Source organism: Rhopalosiphum padi, chromosome 2 (assembly GCF_020882245.1).
Source record: "Rhopalosiphum padi isolate XX-2018 chromosome 2, ASM2088224v1, whole genome shotgun sequence".
NCBI classification, from domain to species: domain Eukaryota; kingdom Metazoa; phylum Arthropoda; class Insecta; order Hemiptera; family Aphididae; genus Rhopalosiphum; species Rhopalosiphum padi.
In genome coordinates, this window is record NC_083598.1 from 72,437,482 (window position 1) to 72,458,765 (window position 21,284).

Sequence of the window (21,284 nt, forward strand, 5' to 3'; positions counted from 1 at the left end):
TTATCTATTATTCATCACACAAAATTGATTTTACTAATAATTTGTTTGAAAAACGATTGATATCGACAATTCGTAATCATTAATTTTTTTTTTTTATTATCGCACATTTTATTATTGTCTCAACTGCCGAAGACAAAAACTATCTCATTCAAACACTAACTCACACGACAAACAGCGTCGTCGTGATGTTTTCTGGCCCGTTGGTGAGCGGATGTCTGATGCTATAGATTATCACTTTATAAACGAACGACTTGTCACACGCTGGAAAAGGGTAAGGTTTCTCGCCAGTATGCGTCTCCGGATGTGAGACGCAAGATTTCCACTTTGGCCCAACGACTTGTCATACGTCGCACGCATATTGGTTATCGAGCGCACACATTTTCCGGCCACTATCGAGATTACTCGTTAATTGTGAAAACGTCCACTCGTGAGTAGCGTGCCGAATAATAATATATCGATCTCGAGTATATTTGACGCAATAATATAGTGGCAAAATCTGTGAACAATACGTCGTATAGATAATATAGTTAAGGGAATAACACGATCAATGCCGTATCTGTGGTGGGGGACCCGAGGGGTCTGAAACCCCCCCTAAAATGTCTTAACCCTACAATGCATGATGTTGCCCACTGGCAACAATCTGTTTGTAGTGATGTAAAATAGTATGAATAATAGTAAATTGTATATTTTACGGTTCAATATCTTTGATAAGTAGTAAAGAATCAAACTAAAATGTAAGAAGAACAATTTATATAGATGCATGTTTTATTTTACGTATAAATGTTAATGTGCAATACATATTTTGAAATTACATATATTTTGATAAAACATATCACTTCCAACAATGATATATCATATTCTATTATACTAGTAACATAAAAAAAAATATTTTTATGTTGGTTACACTGTAATTGACACGATCGTTTGGTTTTGGAACAGTTGTCAATTCGGATTATTGTAAAATACCTGTTTTTGACATTGTTGCCATAGAGCAACACTATGCATTCAGGGCATCTTATCGTAATCACATTTATATTGTGCTATCAAATTATTTCACATGCATTTTTTTTTACTTGAACGTCTTGAACGAAGTTCAACGAACCATAATATTAGAACACTGTGAAATAGGGAAGATAGTACCTAAGTAGTAAGTTTTATGCCTTAACTTGTAAGTTATATAGTAGTATAGACAGTATAGTTCCTTATTATCCACTATGAACAAAAAAATAGTTGATGAAGAAATTATTCATTTACTTGAAATACCTTCCGGGTCGGAAGATGGTTTTGATATTGAGAGTGACGTTGAAAATGATAAGGTTGATTTATGGAATGAGTATGCAAATTTATTAGACGAACCCAATCTTGAGGAATTTGAAAAACTTTTAACTGAACAATTTAATACTGAGACAATTCTAGATGATAAAGTTGAACTTCCAATTTTCGAGCCTCAAACTTCAGCTAATGAAACTAATAACACTGATTTATTTTTGCCCCCAACATCTGATATTCCACAAACAACATGTACATTACCAAAACGTTCCAAAAAAAAATGTCATCGATCCAAACGTAATAATCCTGTACCACCTATTATTCAAAATCATATTCCGATTGAAATAAAAGATATAACATGGTCAAAAAATAATTTTCCTCCTGTAGACACTAATTTTCTCGGAAACTCAACTTTAGCAGAAGATTTTATGCAATTAGAGACACCTTATCAAATATTTAAATATCTTTTTACTGTAGACTTGATGCAACATATTTGTGATGAAACTTATAAATATGGTTTACAAAACAGTTTATCTAATCCATTAAAATTGTCTACAGATGATTTACAAAAATATATTGGGGTACTTGTTCTAATGAGTATAGTAAATATTTCAAACGTGAGAAAATATTGGTCACCATACTTAGGCAATCAAGTTATTAAAGACACAATGACCCTTAATATTTTTGAAAAAATTAGAAGTAATTTACATTTTAATGATAATACACTTGAGACACATGGACCAAATCGTGATAAAACTCATAAAATAAGACCAATAATAGAAACATTAAAAAATAGTTTTAGTCGTGTTCCGTTAGAAGAACATTTAGCTGTTGACGAGCAAATGTGTAGCACCAAAGCTAGAAGCTCGGTCAAAGTTTATATGCCTAACAAGCCACATAAGTGGGGCTATAAATTGTTCGTTCTTAGTGGTGCGTCCGGTTTCGCTTATAATTTTGAACTTTTTACCGGCCAAGAAAATAATTCAGAGTTACGAAATATAAATGAACCAGATTTAGGTTCCAGCGCAAATGTAGTAGTTCGTCTAGCAAGAATTATACCTAAACGTCAAAATTATAAATTGTTTTTCGATAATTATTACACAACCTTACCATTATTAGTTTATTTGAAAAAAGAAAATATACTCTCCCTCGGTACTGTACGAAGAAATAGACTCAAGAATGTAATGTTGCCCGATGATTCAATTATGCTAAAAAAACCCAGAGGAACATATGATCATTGTGTCACTAATATTAGAAATACAGATATAGTCGCGATAACATGGAAAGACACGAAAAATGTAAATTTATTGTCAACTTTTGCTGCTATTGAGCCTGTTACGAAAGTTAGTAGATATGATAGAAAATTGAATAAACGAGTAGAAGTAGATTGTCCCCATATTATAAAAGTATACAATACTCACATGGGAGGTGTCGACTTATTGGATGGTTTACTTGGAAGGCACAAAATTTTAATGCGAAGTCGCAAATGGTATATGCGATTATTTCATCACTTACTAGACGTCACCATCGTAAATTCTTGGCTATTACACAAACGAATCCAAAAGCAAAAATCAGACAACAATAATATTTTGCCATTAATGGCATTTAGAGAACAACTTGCCTTAAGTTTGTGCAAATTTGGTGAAAATAATACGCCAAAACGAGGACGCCCATCGAATGATATTGAAACAGGTATTTATTTTTGTGAATTAGTAAATATAAAATATGTATTAGTATGACCTCATAAATAACGATCGTAATCTTATAGGTATAATAAAAAAAGGAAAATTAGGTACAAAACAAAAAGAAATGGCACCACCAAAAGAAATTAGGACAGATAGATATGACCATTGGCCAATGACCGGTCAAAAAAAAACTAGATGCAAGAAACCTGGTTGTAAAGGATTTACATTTTCAAAATGTGAAAAATGTAATGTTAGTTTGTGTTGTGGAAAAGGGTTAGAGTGCTTTACACAGTGGCATACAGCATAGTTTGTGCTGATTATTATATATATATATATATATTTATGGTGTTAAATTTTTAAATTCTGTTTATTTACAAGATGTAATTTTGAATTTTATTTTATTTATACCAAGGCAGGTTTATTGTTATTTATTTTTTGTTTTACCTAGGATTGGTTATTTGAGTTTCAAATTTTTTATTTTACTTTTTTTTTTATAATTATATATATATTGGTATATAGTTTAGGTATAAATTATATGTAGGTATACCTGTATTATAGGTACCAACCTACTGTGTTGGTTATAAATATATAAGGCACCTATATTGTTTATTGTTATACTTATTTTACAGAGAATAAAATAAAAATTATATTTTAAGTAAATGCGTACTTTAAATGCATAGTGTTGCCATATGGCAACAAACTATAATCTCATCTATTTCTAAGTAAAAAAATGATTTATATTTTTTTAAATATTTTTCCCTTCATTTGTAGGTATTATTGATGATAAAAAAATTTATTAAAAAAAAATAAAAAAAATCATGCATTGTAGGGTTAAATAGTCTATAAATGTTTAAAAAGCTATTTATTTTTAATACCAACATAAATATTTTCAGTCATAAATGGCTAAACTCCAATGTATTAAATTGGCTATTGGCCATAGATATATTATTATTTGTATCTGTGCTATTGGTTGTTTTATATCATAATATGCAAATTATTATAGCATTTAATAATAGATTGTTATTGATTTACAACGACCGCTATCGGTGTCGGTTGACGGCTCGAAAGTCGGCGACGATTAACAACTTTATTATATAATATTTTATCAATTTATGTAAATTAAAAATATTATTATAATAATATATCGTCGTCCGCCAGACTGTTGCAAACACATTGGATTATTTTATTAAATATTTTGTCATAATGGAGTAAACGAGATAACAAAAATGTACTGTTTAATTATTTTTCTAAGCTTCCAAAGGTACGTTTTTATTTCATATATTATATGTGTATTATTATATTAATAATTTAACATAAAATACTTTATTTTTGACCGATAATGTTCCTATTCTTCCGTCATAAACAGAAAATTTCGTATATTGTATATTTTAATAAAATAAGTTTAATATATATATATATATATTTATATGTTTTTTAGTCTTATTTTTAACCAAATATTTAACGGTTTCCAAGTCGGTATATTTTGTTCTCTTTCTATTTAAAGTAATTATTTACAATAATTATACTATATTATAGGTATCAGAAAGTCTAAATACTACTATTAGTAATATTACAAAAATTATTTCTTATGTACGATCTCGTATACGTATAATGTATATATTTATCAAAACGCAATTAGAAAATCATATCTTAACTGGTTGTCACTGTAACAGTACATAAATATAAAACACATTTATGTTTTTATTATACATATTATTATATATTTTCATGCGTATAACCTTTAATAACTAAAATACTATTAATTTATATGAAATATACCTATATAAATATATAATATCATACTGATGATTAACAACAATTTATGATGACCCCAGTAACTTTATATTATTTTCTTTTTATATAATTTAATTTATAATCCAATCTATTGCCAAACTGACACTAAATTTGGAGTAAACTATAAATGCGTATAATTATATAAAATCTTAAATATAATTAGCAACGACATAAGTATATTTAACAGCGTTATTTTACAATGAAACGGACGTAGGTTTAAAAAAATTAATTTTCTAAATGGTATAATTATCCGAAAATGCACTCTCGGAAATACTAAATCACCCTGTGAATGGCCCGACACGACATATGGCTATTGGCCACCGCTGGTTGGGTCCAACCACAAACATTCTCATCTATAAATGTATTCGTACTACTTGTATTAATGGTAGTAGGCTAGCTGTAGTCGCTGGACGTCGAAAACTTTCCAACAGCGCCTTTGATGTAATTTGACTTGATTCTAATGTGGTTATATATAAATATAATATAGGCACGAGTGGCCGTTAAATTTCGAAACACGTATCACCGCTTTATTATTAATACAGAGTGATCATCTAAGTAAATTTTTCCTTATTTTATCCTATATTAAAATTTGGATTTTTGAAAAATTTAAGTACTTAACTAAGCTTAAGACCGTATTTTCAAATACTTTGTTTCCCCCTCCCTCGTTTTAAGAGTCATTACTAAAAACAGACACGGACAATTTAAAAAATCTTAGTATCCAAAACTAAGTATAATAGTAAACATAAATATTAAATATCCTAAGAATCTGTATTCTATTGAATAAATAGTTAAAAGATTAAATTAGGGGTGAGTTACTTGACAAAACGCCCAATGTACAAATATACAGTATGAACAAATATGTAATCTTACATAATATGTTGATCCCGTTTATATTGTTAACATTCAGTGGCCGTTTGTTTGACGACTCAAAATATTTAAATAACAACATTAGCAACGAAAATAACGTATAATTGACGTGATCAATATCACTAAAGAGCAGAGACCATGTCCCATGAAATGCTTTAGGGTGGTTTTATTTAACTTTTTTTATTTTCACTAGTTTTTATTTCTGATCTTTTACCTGTTATATTATTACTACGAAACGGCTGTAACCATTCCACGTTTTGTTTTATAACTCATTTTATAACTGTTAATTATTATAGATTTATATTACTCCAAAATGTTATTTTCTAAAGTTGCGATTTAATTTTAAATCACATCTAGGAATAAATTCCCATCATTAAAAAGATCTTTATAACATGGTTTATCATAAATCATATTAATTCTTTGTTGAATAAAATTTTTAACAAAACAACCAAATCGAAATTAAAAATTGATACACAGAATAATGGATATTTACTCTTCATTTGCATTATCACATCATAAAAGTGGAATATTATTTATTGTAAATTTGAATTCAGTAAAAATGTTTACATTTATAAATCAATTTGAAGCTTGAACAAGTGCTTTTAAAATAAATAATTCACGATTAAAGATTTTTAAAGTATTTAAAATACTCAATGAAGATTATATAATAAAGTATATTACCTAAAATTTAAACTTTAAACACTTATAAAAAATATAGGTTAACGATTTTAAAATATAATATAAAAATTATATTTTATAATATTATGATAAAAAATGTAAAAATGTAAATTATCATGCAAATTAAAAAAGTTCAAATTCGGTGTAACTAAGATTTTGGATTTATATAATGTCAGTAGTTCACAAATTATATCAAGATTAAATATGAGCTATTTTTATGAAAAAAGAATATAGTATAGGTAGATAAGCCACAAAAGTATTATTATTCAATTTATTGAAACATTTTAAAGATTGGCCAATGTACCTATATTGCCCACACATTTTGGCCTCTTACAAATTAGATTATTAATACCAATAAAATAAATATATTAATAGAATAGATATCCCACATTTTGAGAACCCGTCTTGTTCATTTTACATTCGTGCAAAATACAACTCTATCAATTGACTATCATATTAAATTTTAAAGCAATAGTAAAACATTAAATCAATGTTTTTGAAAAACGATTCAAAACGTAAATCACAATTTCTTAAGTAAATGTTGATTGTTCTAAAGTTCTAAATACATTTAGAAAATATTATTGCAAAATAGAAAAACGTTTTTGAAAGTACCAACAAGTTTCAATTTCCAATCAATATGCAAATTGACACCTGAAACATTTTCAGTACTTCTTATATTGTATAAAATGAAGTTCGCAAAAAGAAAGATTTAAAATAAAACATTATTTAAAATCAATACATTCCTTACTTTTCTCAAAATATAGGTAAAAAAATATATGTCATCGAATTTTCTAATAATAGTAGATATTTGAATAACGCATACAATATTATTTAAATTAGTTAAAATATAAAAAATAAAGAAATATTATGGAATTTCATTCACATGATTTATTTACTATTCATTCAACTAAATATATATTTTAATAAATAGCATTAATAAATGTTTAGCACTATGTATGATACTTAATTTTCAATTATATTTTATTAATTTACTCAAGTATAGTATTTTAATGATCATTTTTTCTGCCATAATGGTGCATTAATCCAATATTTTATATTATCAAGATTATGTATTTTATACAATCAGAACATTTAAAAAATAGTCATCTTTTAAAATAATATTATGTAATATGAAAATATATTAGGTTAAATTATTATTTAAACAACTTAAGAAATATTAAGAAATATTTAATATAAGACTTCAAAAGACCATTATATGAACATTATTGGGTACGTAATATGCTGGTATAATAACGAGCAAAACAATTTTTTCCATTCCAAGTAACACGACAATAAAAAAAATTATGATTTATTTTAATTTTTAATTTAAGTATACTAATGTATTATATTGTTTCCAAAACTTTTTTTTTTGTATTAAAATTAAAATTTATAAAAATTGTTAATATTTTTATTTTATTAAAATAAATTTAAAAAAAATATGTATAGGTACTCATGTGGTTAGTATTATATGCGCCAACTAATTTAATACATACAAAATAAAATAAAATAATAATATTGACAAAAAGACAGTATCCTACTCGTAGATTAGTAGTATTTATAGGTCAATGAAGCAAATGAGTTGAGGCAGCACATTATAAATAATATTTAAGAATATGAGCACCACAGTAAAGAAGCAATGCAGGGTTTCGATCCAGACACGTATGTGTGTTGCGTTTCCAAGAGACTCGTATTTTGTATGTTTGTTTGTTTGTTGTAATAAAGTAGTTTCAGTACTTAGTGCGTTTTATAATTTTATTTTGTGTAGCTACAATAGTCTTATTCTGAGTCTGATCTATAATCGATTGATCATGGTCGGTAAAAACAAGGTTTAAAACCTGAAATAGTCCTACCATAAGTTTGAGAACGATTCTGTAACTGGTTAATTTATGGTAATTTGAGTTTTCAAGTTAGGTAGAGGTATAACGTTACAAATTATGATTTCTTTTTATAAATTATTAAACAACCAACAAATTAGTTTTTAAATAAATATTTTATTCACAAAATAACTATCACTAACTACATTTTTAATTAGAATACAATATATTTATTCGGATGTTAAATATGATTATGATGGAAGTAATATGATTGCTAGACTATGGAATCTCCATCATCTATGTAATTATATATAATAAATCACGGAAATTTGTAATAATATAGAATATCAATCCGATGCCTTCTTTGAATTAATTATTTCAGATAAGATAATCATTTTGTAACTTATGGTAATGTGTGTGTACTGTGCAACCTTAACACAATATATTATTATCTAATGATTTTTATATTTTTTTAAATTAGACTTATCGGCCTCCAATCTCTACGTAAACATGTTCAGTGTACACATTATCACCCTGAAGAATAAATTAATTTTCTTTTTAAGTTTTCTACTTTTCTACTAAAAAAATATGTGCATATTATTATTTTATATTCTTTATGGATATAAAATTTATGTGCAATTTAATATTTGTTCCGACGTTATTATTACATGGTCGTAACTAGAAGTCGTCGTCTATTTCTGAATTGTTTGATACGGCGTATCAGTGATGTATTAACTTATTATGCTTTAATATTAAATTTGAATAAACACTTAGATTTACCTGGTACAGTACGTTTAACATAAATTAAAATAGAATATAATTATCATAATATATTTGATTTAACCAATGTTCTGGTAGCAATATACATCATGTGATAAGACTACATGATGTAATTGAAAAAAGATGATATACATACCTGTATTAATAAATATATATATATATATATATATATATTATATTGATTATATTTAGATTTATTAATTAACTATTCTGATGGTACACGTTACTAGTTATTGCATTCTGTTAAATACAAAATTAAAATTAATTGTATAATTTTTCACTCTACGTTTTTATTGTTTTAGTAAAACGTTTATTAGCGGAAATCATAAATTTTACCGGAATTTATTTGATCACAAAAATTATTACTGAATAGGAAATGGGTTGCAATATTTAATATTCTTCAACAAGCAATAAAAAACTAATGTACTTATTCATATTATATTTATATACGGTTAATGTTAAAAAATGTATCAATAATTAATCACAATATAAAAATATAAGTGATATTACCTAGAATTATAAAGTTATAAAAATATATTATGTTTCTTTGTTATAAACAATGTGCTTCACTAAGCATAAAAAATAATTTTTCATTCGGTATAGTTTGAAAAAAATTATAAATCATGTTTTTAGTAAAAATATAATACAATTTATTTTTGTAATTATTTTTTTACTCTAAATATTTGTAAATTGTTTACTACTCATATAGAAGTTATGTCTACTTATTTTACTTTACACCATTGAGGGTATAATTCCAAACATATTTACGTATATTAGTTTATTATAGCCTGTATAGTTAAATAACTATAAACTATTATACTATTATCATATACATATATTATATATATTATAGTATATATTATTTATTGACTAATATATATACAGTATAATACACCCTTTATAAATATTAAATACCTCTAATAGTTTAAAAAAAAATGCTTTAGTGCGATTTCTGAAAAAAAAAAAAAGAAAAAATGTTATCTTTACTGATTTTAAATATAATTTATTGGGTTCCGTGTAATTTATAATAATATACATTAATATGTAGGAAATATTATAGATTTGGAGCATTTAATTAACCTAACATTAATATTAATTATTACATTTTAATTTGTTAGTATTTAAAAATGATGCGTAATAGTATATTATAATTATACTATAATAATATTTAATGTTATGCGAAACTTCAGTACCTACTAAAGTACTAACTCATTACAAACAATGTGGTTTCTGAACGTTTTAATTAAACGTTTAAATCAAATACGAGTCAGAGCATTATATCGGTGACATAATTACAAGGGTGCATTAAAAATTAGGTTTTTAATTAAAATATGTGAAAATATGTGTGCTCATATAAAATATAAAATACATAGCGTTGCACAAAATGAGTGAAAATGATTTAATAACTAAAATTTAGGATATCTATAAAAGTATACAAAAGGATTCCGGCACACTTGAGAACGTCAGAACAACTCTATTATTATGGATGATCAGGTTTGAACAACAATTATGTTATTATAAATTATAAAATATACCTCATGGCTTATACATTTAATGACGAGATACCTAAAATGACGACAAAAAAGTACCAATATATAATTTAGGATAAATTATTGTATCAGTTTGATGCAACAATAATATATCATCAGTGATAATTGATCACCAATGAATATAATACTATATGAATTAATATATAAGATCTAAAATTAAATATTTTTCTTTTTTTTATCTTTTCAAAATCACGAACGAGTGAGAACCGTTTGCCACAAGTCCACAATACTTCCACCCGGACCCGTATCGTTTATAAACCAACTTTTAAATGCGTTTACATGGATGGGGGCCCTTAATTGCCCTGAATAGATGGCCTTCAGTACACAGAATTAAACCTCATTTAACCTTACCGTCCACCTCTTGGCTGCTTATCACGCTCTGCTGCCTCCCTTTGCCCGAGGATCATCTCCGCCATCTTGCCAAACGTCAACCTCTGCGTTTCTGCCGACGCCTCTATCCGTCGCTTCCTCGATAAATCATCTAGGTGGAGCTCTTGCTGCGTCCCCAGGATGATATCAGGAACATTTTAAAATTGTAGTCGCCGACCGATGCGTTGTTCCATCTCCAGCCTATAGCATTCACCCAGAACAGATAAATTGAACAGCGTATTATGTTCCACTGTGTCCTCCTGCTCTTCGTAGTTGTAAGCCAATATACTATTGATATAAATATTGCATATACTCGTAAGTAGTTAAAAAGGTGTTTATAAATATTGCGAGTTATATGTTAAAATAAAGGATAATTTATAGACCTTCTATCATAATAAGTTAATCACTTTTTCTATCAATTTTTATTGTAAAAACATGATAAAATGATAATTATACAAGAAAATAAGTATACTTAGGTATTACGTGCATATAACTGATCATCACACATAAGTGGAATATGAATTTTTTTAGCGCATCGACACATTGTACACGTTTCAATTTACTCATGAATATGTGTCCTCTTTCCATGTCATAATATTTTTACAAAACTTAAACCAATATTTTGCAACATAAACAATTAATTGTGCAGGTCACTGTACTTTTGACTTAAAGCGACGCACCACCAAAAGATTAAGTGTTATATGTATATCATTATTTTAATTTAATTACAATATTTTTTCACAGTAATCATAGTCTTCTGTATTTTAACCATTTTTGACAAAACATTATTTTTTTTTTACAAGAAGCAAGACCCCTATAATGTCTCAAGTGAGATTGGATCGCATAAACTGAATACTATTATACTATTATCACAATCATACTATAGATACCATAGTTCAATTTAATGGTAATGATCATTATAAACTTAAAAGTAATTCAAAAATAAAAATAAAATTATAAAATCACTTTCATCATTTGCACTTGGCACACAAAAGCGACACGCGCACATGCACCACACCTGTCGGTTACGTCATTGTTGTTGTAAGTCTATAAACACTTGGCCGTGTTTTGAGCTTCACAAGGATTTCAAGTATATCTGTTAAAGAACACACATATACACATGTGTAGGTGTGTGTTTGTGTGTGTGTGTGTGTGTGTGTATGTGTGTGTGTGTATGTGTGTGCTTCTTTATACACTACGAGAGGAGGCTCATTCGTCGTGGTACGATACGACCCATTTCTGTTGATTGCAATGCGTTTGTATTCATGCCAGTATATGTATTGTTCATATCCATGATTTATAGAATTTAACATAATACATTTTTGAGAGATTAACCATTTTTTTTTTGTTCGGTGTATAATTTTTATTGGGATTTACAATTAATTACACGAAAATTTAACTAAAAACAAGCACATAATGTAAAGTGTGAAGTAATAATAGATCATAACAAATTGTTCATGAAAAAATTGGTCTGCAATTCAATATGTTAGATCTTTAGTAATTTATGGTACCTTCGAGTATTACCTACCAAGTAAAAAATTTGATCTCGAAAAACTGAAGTATAATTTGAAGTAAAAGTCCATTTCTCTTTCTCGAATCTAAGTAGTTATAAACTCCTTCAAGCACATTAAACTGTTTAAATATAAAGTTAGTTCTAATAATAAATGACCACCATATTTCATGCAAACCGAATAATAAAATTGTCATATAATATAATATAAATCGGTGTTAGGTAGAACAAAATGAAATAGTTTTCACAACTATTATTTATTATATACAATTTTAAAATATTCCCACTTAATAACTCGTTAATTGATTTTTATTTTGTAATTTTAAAAAAATGACTAAATGTTTACCAATTGAAAAAAACAACAAAAATCAATATTATTATTATTTTTTTAGCACATAATTTTACGGTGATTTTAATTAATATAAAAACTGTTTGTCTTCAAACAAGTCATTAAAATATTAAACAAAATGTTAACCACGTGCTTATATCCCACAACAATGGAATTATCGGAGGTTTAGTTTCAAAATTATTTATGTCTTCTTCCTATATATACATAATATAATAACTATAAAACAATAATTGTACAACAAAAGCTACTCGATTTATTGGTACTTTTATCATCATTTATCTCGAAATCATACATGAATAGTAGAACCGTTAAGTCCATTTGGTATATAAATAGTGTGTATAAATAGTATAATCTATTTAATGGTTTATTACAATAGCAGTATAAGGAGGAGGAAATCATAATATTGTACATAAACTCACGCTTAATGTTCTTAAAGCTCATTTAGATTACGGTTGTAATTTTTTGACAAAATCTGATCAAAATATCATAATAGTGGTCAAGAATTTGTCTTTCTTTTTATGTTAGAGATTCATGAGAGGCAAATTAGCAAATATTAAAAACTTTTGCATGAAATTAATCTATCTGTGTATTTAAATATAATAATCATTAGTGTGTGCGTAATACTTGGACGTATGGTGCATATAGTACAAACGCACACATCATAATCACTCGAACAAAATAATTTTGAGCCTGTACTTAAAGTGAACGTGGAAAATGGAAAAGAGAAAAAATAGGTAGGTTACCTACTTTCAGTAGTTTAATTTTAAATTTAAAACTTTTTTAATCATTCGTTGTCTAAACAAATTTATTGTAGAAAATAGATTTTGACCCAAACCCCCTTATTGGAATTATATAAAAGCTTTGCACGATACATTTTCGAAATGGTTCTTTAGTTCTATATAATGGAATTTAAAAATGGTTCAAACTCTATAAAAAACTATCAAATTATAGTCAAAACATTTCCGTAGAATAGATAATATATTTTCAAAAGGTTTTCCCACCAAAATAATAATCCAATTTAAAACATAGACTCAAATGAAGAATACATTTCTTGGTTAAATAAATTGAACTTTTTGTCACAATAGATAAATCACGTTGAACTATAAAAGAATATTTATCAGATGCGATAAAACTTATTTCATAATTTTTTGTGAGTATTCAATTTATCTTGGACAAGTAAATTGATCCTGATAAACTCGATTGGCGTTATAAAATTTATGATGATTGCATTTTTATTTTATTTCTTGGATTTTTTTAATGTAAACATTTTAAATATAACAGTTATCATCACTTATTTAAAAGATTAAAATATTCATAATATATAAACATATTATTTTTATTATTTTTGTAAACATGTGTTACTAAATTACTAAACTTTACGTGTAAGATTTAAAAAAAAAGCAAATACTTTTATTCCAATGTGAATTATTTACTTTTATATAGGCAGTTAACGTGTTTTACTATCGATGAAAAACGATCCTAATTGGTATTTCTTTCCATTAATGATACTAGTCTGTTAATTAAGGTTATAAAGGTTGAGGCAAGTTAAAAGTTTAAAAAAAAAATGTCATAACTAACAACCAATGTTCTGCTTTTCAACATTTTTTATGTACTTACAAAATATAGCGCATGGACATTAAAAAAAATGTTTGAGGATGAAATCTGAGTCTTGTATTTTAATTAAAAACAATTTAGATAGTGAAATTATTATAGACTTCGTTTGCGGAATGTTTTATTTAGTATAATTTGTTTGTTTGTGTGTGCGTGTGTGGTCTCATTTATAAAAGTAATATACCAAACTTGTGTGCTGAGTTTAATGAGTTCCCAAAAAGTATCATTCAAATTAGGAAGCCATAATTTTGAAAAAGAATAATAATTATTACTTGTATAACTCATTATTATTCAAAAAACAAATTAGTTATTATTAAAAAAAAAAAAAAAAAAAAAATGCTTAAGCAATATTTAAAAAAGGGAACTAGAATAAATTAAAGATTATACTTTTGAAATATTTTAATCAATATTACGTTATTATTGTAACCACTTTAAACACACAAAACGCACATTTTTAAGCTAATGAAAAATATTTTTAACTACCATAAAATATATTTTGAGTGGAGTATTTGGGGTAAATTGTTTATACCAATTAAATAACACAACACACTATAATTGTTATGTTATGATAACTTGAAAAAAAACCGTATAGGTATTAGTTGTCCTAACCAAATTACCAAATATTTATTTATGATATTGTTAGTCCCAACATGCTATATGTTAATAGTTTAATACTAATTAATATGCGTATATAATGTAATTTTTGAGAATAACATCAATATTTTTTCAAGCTCAATTATAACAGTGTAGAGTAATAATTAAATAAAAATATAAAATATAGTATTGTATATTAATATAAAATTAAATGCGCACATCACACCACCTATAAACACACACTCTTCGTTATTATAAACATTTGGAGTTTATTTATTTTTTGTTAATTAAAATATATAAATACATCTATTATAGACAATGATTCTTTACTATTTATATCAATCTAGATCATCATTCAAATTTTAATGTGTACTTGTATGGACAGTGTACCTATACATTATTTAAAAAATATTCTTTTATCTCTCTGTAGATTGTTATTTGGTTACTTCGGATACAACGCTGAACTTTATACACTGCACCTTATATAATATATATATATATATATATATTATACTGCTGTGTATCTAATGTGTACGTATAATAGCATTAAATTCATAATATTATTCACTTGGGTTACTCGAATGAATGAATGATGTATACTGTATAACATGTAATCCGTGAACAAGGCGCCTAATAAACGCACGACCGTGTATATTATTGTGTTTGGGTTTACCTGCAGGTGGAAGTACATATTATTATTATTATTATTATTATACTATTATAAAGGAGGTGCTCAGTGCTCAACTAATTCTATCTTTGGAAACAATTTCAATATTCTTATCACACGAAAAATCCGTCGGAAGCAGGCAAAACCATTTCATCTTTTACGGACGATTGTTACGTTAGTGCGACAGGTCGCCAATTAGGTTAATGAACAATTTATATATTATACATTATACGATGCATAACTTACTGTATTTTATGGAATAAATTATTATATAGTAATAATAGCTATGTAATTTACAAGTATTTATATTATATTAAATTAAATTGTTTAATCCCGACTCCTGTGGGAAGGAGATAAATTAATATTATGATTATAAAACACCCTAGGGCTTCGAATTTCGTCGAATATTTTATTTTTATTCTTTGCTTTGTGGTATACATCGCATTATGTGAGTATTTGTTTAACGTAAAAGATGATAGAAAATAGCGTACATAATGCAGAATGCTCCTGAAGGTATCTGTAGGCGAGTCTATTAAACCAAATAATTAGTGTTATAATTAAAATATAGTGTTTGATCGGGTGTTTGACGACTGCTGTTTGGCGATAAAACACGCTCTTTTGAACACAATATAACGTTCGTAAGGTTAACTTATTCTCAATTTGGGACATTTTTAGATTAAACCTCAAAAAAAAGCAGAAGTCCCTACAAAGTGTTTTTCTTTTCTCGATTTGTACTGTGAATAAAAGAAATTGATTACAGATGATTTTTCAGCAACTTTTGATTACTTCATATATGAAATCATCATTCGCACAAAACGAATTTCTAACTGTGTATAGACACAACAAGTTTTTTTCCTAAAAACACAATACCTTTCACTTTTATTGTATATAGAATTTTAAAAAAAAAGTAGTCATAATATTTTTCATAATGTTTTTTTATTGTTATTAAATATTGTAAAACTTGAGGTTAATTAGTCGGTTTATTGTCATATTCTGTTCTATTTTCTGTAACAAAACTTCATCTTGAGTGGGATTACGCATTTATAATTTAATTTCAAACGTTGCCTACTCATATCACGTTTATATGAACAACGCAATAATGAATTATTATGAGTTATAATTTATATATAAAATATTTATACAAATTTAGTTCAAAAAATTGAATATATAACTTATTATGAAATATGAATAACTTCCAACATCAATTAAATTGAAACAGTTAGGTACATAGAATGGTAAGTTCTTTTTCTCAATACCATTTTTCCAAAAAGTCATATTTATTATATTTCCTTATCATGAAACTAACTCTAAATGAATTATTATTAATTTTATATTATATTAGTTTAAAGGAAAATATTAATAACAATACTAAGTTTGGTAGTTGCTTCACATCGATATTCTGAATTTATTCTCGTTTTTATGAAGTATGATTGCATAAACTATAAAGGACGGTAACTAATGATAAAATTGACAAAAGCGCATCTATACAACACCACAATTTACACAATTGAAACTACTCATGAAAAAATATTATGTTCACGAATTCTACTTGAATTTATTTATTAAGTGAATTTATAGTATTAATATATGTTAATTAAAAATGTTAACAAATTACTTTTTATAATATTTTACAATACGCGAATATATTTTCAGAATATTTCTATTCAAATTTATTTTTTTATTCAATTTTATTTTTTGACTAAATATAGTTTGGTTTCCATTTTTATAAAACATCGTTTAATCTATAAAATGTCTTTATCAATAAAGACTAGTTTATGTTGTAATCGCTTTGTCGTCGTATCTACTATTTTTATTTTTTTTAAATTAAATGTTCATAATATTGTTTGTACGCATTACGCAGCTATGTAGATTTATTTTATGATCAAATACATTTGTGGTCGGTCTATATATGGAAGTGACACAATCTTAAAAAGGTCTATATAAAAAATGTATTCTATTCCAAGTATTAACACCGTAGTCGTGCGGAAATAGTTCACGGACAACGTTAAAATATTTTATTTAATAGTTATAATATATACATTATACACTTATAAAGTTGTGTGTAGTTTTAAATTTTAAATGTAATCTTTTATAAAAGGTATACCAGCCATCACGTTGCGGTACTACGCGGTACGCACCAGAGTCGTGGCCTAACGTATAATGTTATACTTCTGGTCGTTTGTTGGAGTCGATCGCTGATCTAATCAATATTCGATCGATTTTCGATTTACGTTTCCCCCATCCCACGGCGCCAATGACCAGGGAAATACCTACATAATATATCTCCGCGCTTTAGTCGGAGCGGTAAGGCGTCGTCTATAAATGTATCGCCCACCGCACAAATCGTTTTACGCGGCGGTGGTGTAACAGGCCATATTTACCCCCGCGGTTATTAGTGAAATTTATTGCCGATATCGAAATGCCACAACACCGGCACTTAGTCTTCGGCCGGTAAAATGTTTTGTCGTAAAAAAAAAAAAAAGAAAAAAGTTTTTCATTGTTAAAATCGCGCCCGGACACGACGAAACGGCGAGTTCAATTCGCGCTGTCTGCAGAATACACGTGTGCGGGTTATATGGCACTATTAATTATTTACCTGTATATTACTATACATATATAATATATTATACGGTATTAGAGCATTATGAATAATTGTAATTAAAATATACACGACCGTTCAAAGGCACTAAAACGATTACATACAAGCGCGTGTTTATGAACGTAAACAGAATTTTGTTTCCCGTTTATGTACACGAAAAATTATTATTCTATCGTCTGCCTTTGTTGGAAACTAGCACACCGAAGTCTCGACGCCGTCTCGAGTATTCCACGCGTAACGTGATATAGAGAAGATTCCTGTGTGTATAATATTGTAATCGCCTTAGGATATTGTTTATGTTTTCGAGGAAAAGAAAAATAATATGAGATTTTAACGGTCCCAGTGTTGATTTTATAGCAAGCGAATCAGAAAAAAATAAAAATCACTCCTGCAAAGTAGGTAGATTATTTATCACAAAAACACAGTCGGCGTGCTCCTCGTGGACTGGCGCAGTTGGCGATGTTTCGTTTAAATTATACTTAGGGAAGAACCCCTAAAGATCTCTTGAGTTTCGTTTATGCTCCGCGTAAAATTCGGAACATAATCCTTTAATCGCGGTAGATTATAAAAAGGTCACAATTTTTTACGGTTCGAAACACCTCGCTCAAACCCGCTGACACGTTGAAAACTTTTAGCCCAAAACAAATGGTATTTTTTAGACGCAGATTAATCGATTCGGGTGCACCGGGTCGAAACGGATAAATTACATTACACAAGATGATTCTCGAAATATGTTTATTTTATTATTATATAAGTTTATTTTTTTTATCATTTCCTGTATAATACAGTATAATAATAGATAAACGTCCACGGAGATGATATATCGTGATATTGTATGGCAATGTGTAGTCTGTTTACTATATACCTACGCGCGTTTTACTCAATTTAGTCCTTAAAACAATACATTTAAACAAAATGTATTTAGTTTTTGTTTTTTCAATAATGAATCTATACGACCAACGGAAATTAATTCTTTCTTTTACGTAGTATCTACAGATATAAAAATACACAAAATTAAAAATCTCAATCTAAAGCATCATATATATATGCTTATTGTGTTAAAATCATACATATAAACAATTAAGCGTAATTATTGTGCTATATTATGTACAAACGTGCCATACGTACTATACCGTGCCAATATTATATCTAAAATTAAATAATTAATGCCTTTATTTTTTTATAAATCGTGGAATCGTGAAAATAAAAAAAAGGTGTAGCATATTTAAAAAATTCTTAGAACGGCGAGTACTTGGACCCGAGAGGAATTCGTCAGAACAGTTTCGAGATGTTAACGTTTCCTATGTTTTGTATACATTTAGTATTTACTTTATATTTTATATGAGTCTCGTGAGAAAATACAAAACAATATAATATGCTATACGCATCGCAACTCCTCGAACAAAGTTAAATTCAAAAGAGCAACACAAAAGAGGTGAACGGACGTGTTCATAGTAATAATGCAACCAGTCGGTGTGCATGCAATGTTTTAATTTTTTTAACCTCAAATATTATACCGGTGAACGGCACTCGGAACAAAATATGTTTTATTTGAAGAGTTTTGCGCATGTGTGTGATGTGTTTGTTGCAAAATTAATTTTAATATAATTTTTAACATATTATATAAACGCACCTTGCGGAGAGGGTGAACTGCAAGCTCGTGATGACAATTTATTTGAAACCCTTAGGAAAAGTTCCAGGAAGGTGATGGGGATTGGGGATGGTCGCTCAGAGTAAGCACTGAAAGTGGCACACCATATTCCTACTTCAGTTTATGTTCCACTTCCGCCTTTTTCTTGACTCCTTCTCCCACACCTACTTCGAGGGCACGATGACGCGGGCGGTTTCGAACGAAAACTGCAATTGGCCATCACACGTACCTAGTGCCCACACACGTCCTACACTACCACCATCACAGCCATCGTTACAAATTACAATGGCCATGTCTTGAATCGATAATAATTTTCATCTGATGTCCGTTTACTCGTCGAGCATCGTCAGATTAACCTCCACCCGTCCGAGTCAATGGATCGTTTATGTCCTGTCCTCGTGGATTAAGTAAAGATATATTTTATGCCTTCCCAAACTTGTGAGCCCACAACAATGCGGCGATAAAAGCCGTAGTTAATAATAGATATAATTCATCTTTCGTTCTCGTTTTATCTTTACACTCTCGAGTCGCTTTGAAAAAAAAATATAAAATACATAAGGATTAAAATAGGTACGTAAAATAATCGATAATTATGGAATATTCTACTATTACTGTGTGATATTTCTATATAAACGTATTTTAATCTCGTAATTTTATTTACATTCAATTTTTTCCTCAATTATCACCGTTACTATATTTTAATTAACTATCCGTATAATATTGTTTAAATATTACGACGCTATTAATTTTATATACTTATAATAATAAGTAATATCATTGAGTATATATAGTATATATACTCAATGGTAATATTAATCCATTTACTGACTTTTTCCTCCAAATTCCTAATGTATACACAATACGTAAATTAGGAACTTATCTTGTCAGAAATATAAAACCTTAATTATTTTAAATTAAATACCATTAAGTCGATGACAAATAAACTGTGGTTTGATATTAATCTCAATTGTACATCTTTTGTTGTACGATAAGATCTAAAGTTAATGTGAGGCTATTATTTAATTTTCTAAATTAGTTTATACATTATCTTTGCTCTCTAGATTTATTATGATATAAGATAATTTCATCTCTGATTTATATCCTAACTTTTTATTTTTTTATTATTATTTTTCTGTGTATAAATTCTTTCCATTTTTATGTGTTTTAATAATAACTTAAAATCAGTTTCTATGATAAGTTTCATTAAAATATTTAAATATAACAAAGATATATTTTTTAATATATAAACTATAAGTTATAATCTAATATATTAATATAAGATTTATATAATTTTATTGTTAAATCCCAAAATATAATCTAATCATAAAAAATATAAAACTGTTTAAAAATTAACTCCATTCATATTATACAAACAATACTTATACTCTCAAAAATATATTTGTTGTTTATAAAGACATAATACATATCACGCAGTGCCGTAGCCAGTGGGGGGCTTCCGGGCTCAACCCCCCCCCCCCAGAAATGTCGGACACGACA

At 27.5% G+C, this 21,284-nt stretch overlaps 2 protein-coding genes across 4 annotated transcripts in view; both read left to right on the forward strand.

Annotated features, from left to right (window-relative positions):
• The window catches only part of LOC132921593 (uncharacterized), a 64,674-nt gene that overhangs the window by 27,621 nt on the left and 15,769 nt on the right, over window positions 1–21,284 (forward strand). The window lies entirely within an intron of this gene.
• On the forward strand, window positions 1,215–3,261 carry LOC132919063 (piggyBac transposable element-derived protein 2-like). Its single transcript, XM_060980414.1, has 4 exons — window positions 1,215–1,850; window positions 2,001–2,334; window positions 2,404–2,961; window positions 3,038–3,261. Exons 1-4 carry the CDS (start codon window positions 1,215–1,217, stop codon window positions 3,259–3,261), a joined length of 1,752 nt encoding a protein of 583 aa, XP_060836397.1.

What these genes read in the sequence shown, in the direction of transcription:
- LOC132919063 (XM_060980414.1), top strand. Translation starts at nt 1,215, where the DNA reads ATGAACAAAAAAATAGTTGATGAAGAAATTATTCATTTACTTGAAATA. An exon ending in AGCAAGAATTATACCTAAAC is followed by an intron (nt 2,335 to 2,403) that starts GTCAAAATTATA and finishes ATTTGAAAAAAG; the next exon opens with AAAATATACTCTCCCTCGGT. An exon ending in ATCGAATGATATTGAAACAG is followed by an intron (nt 2,962 to 3,037) that starts GTATTTATTTTT and finishes GTAATCTTATAG; the next exon opens with GTATAATAAAAAAAGGAAAA.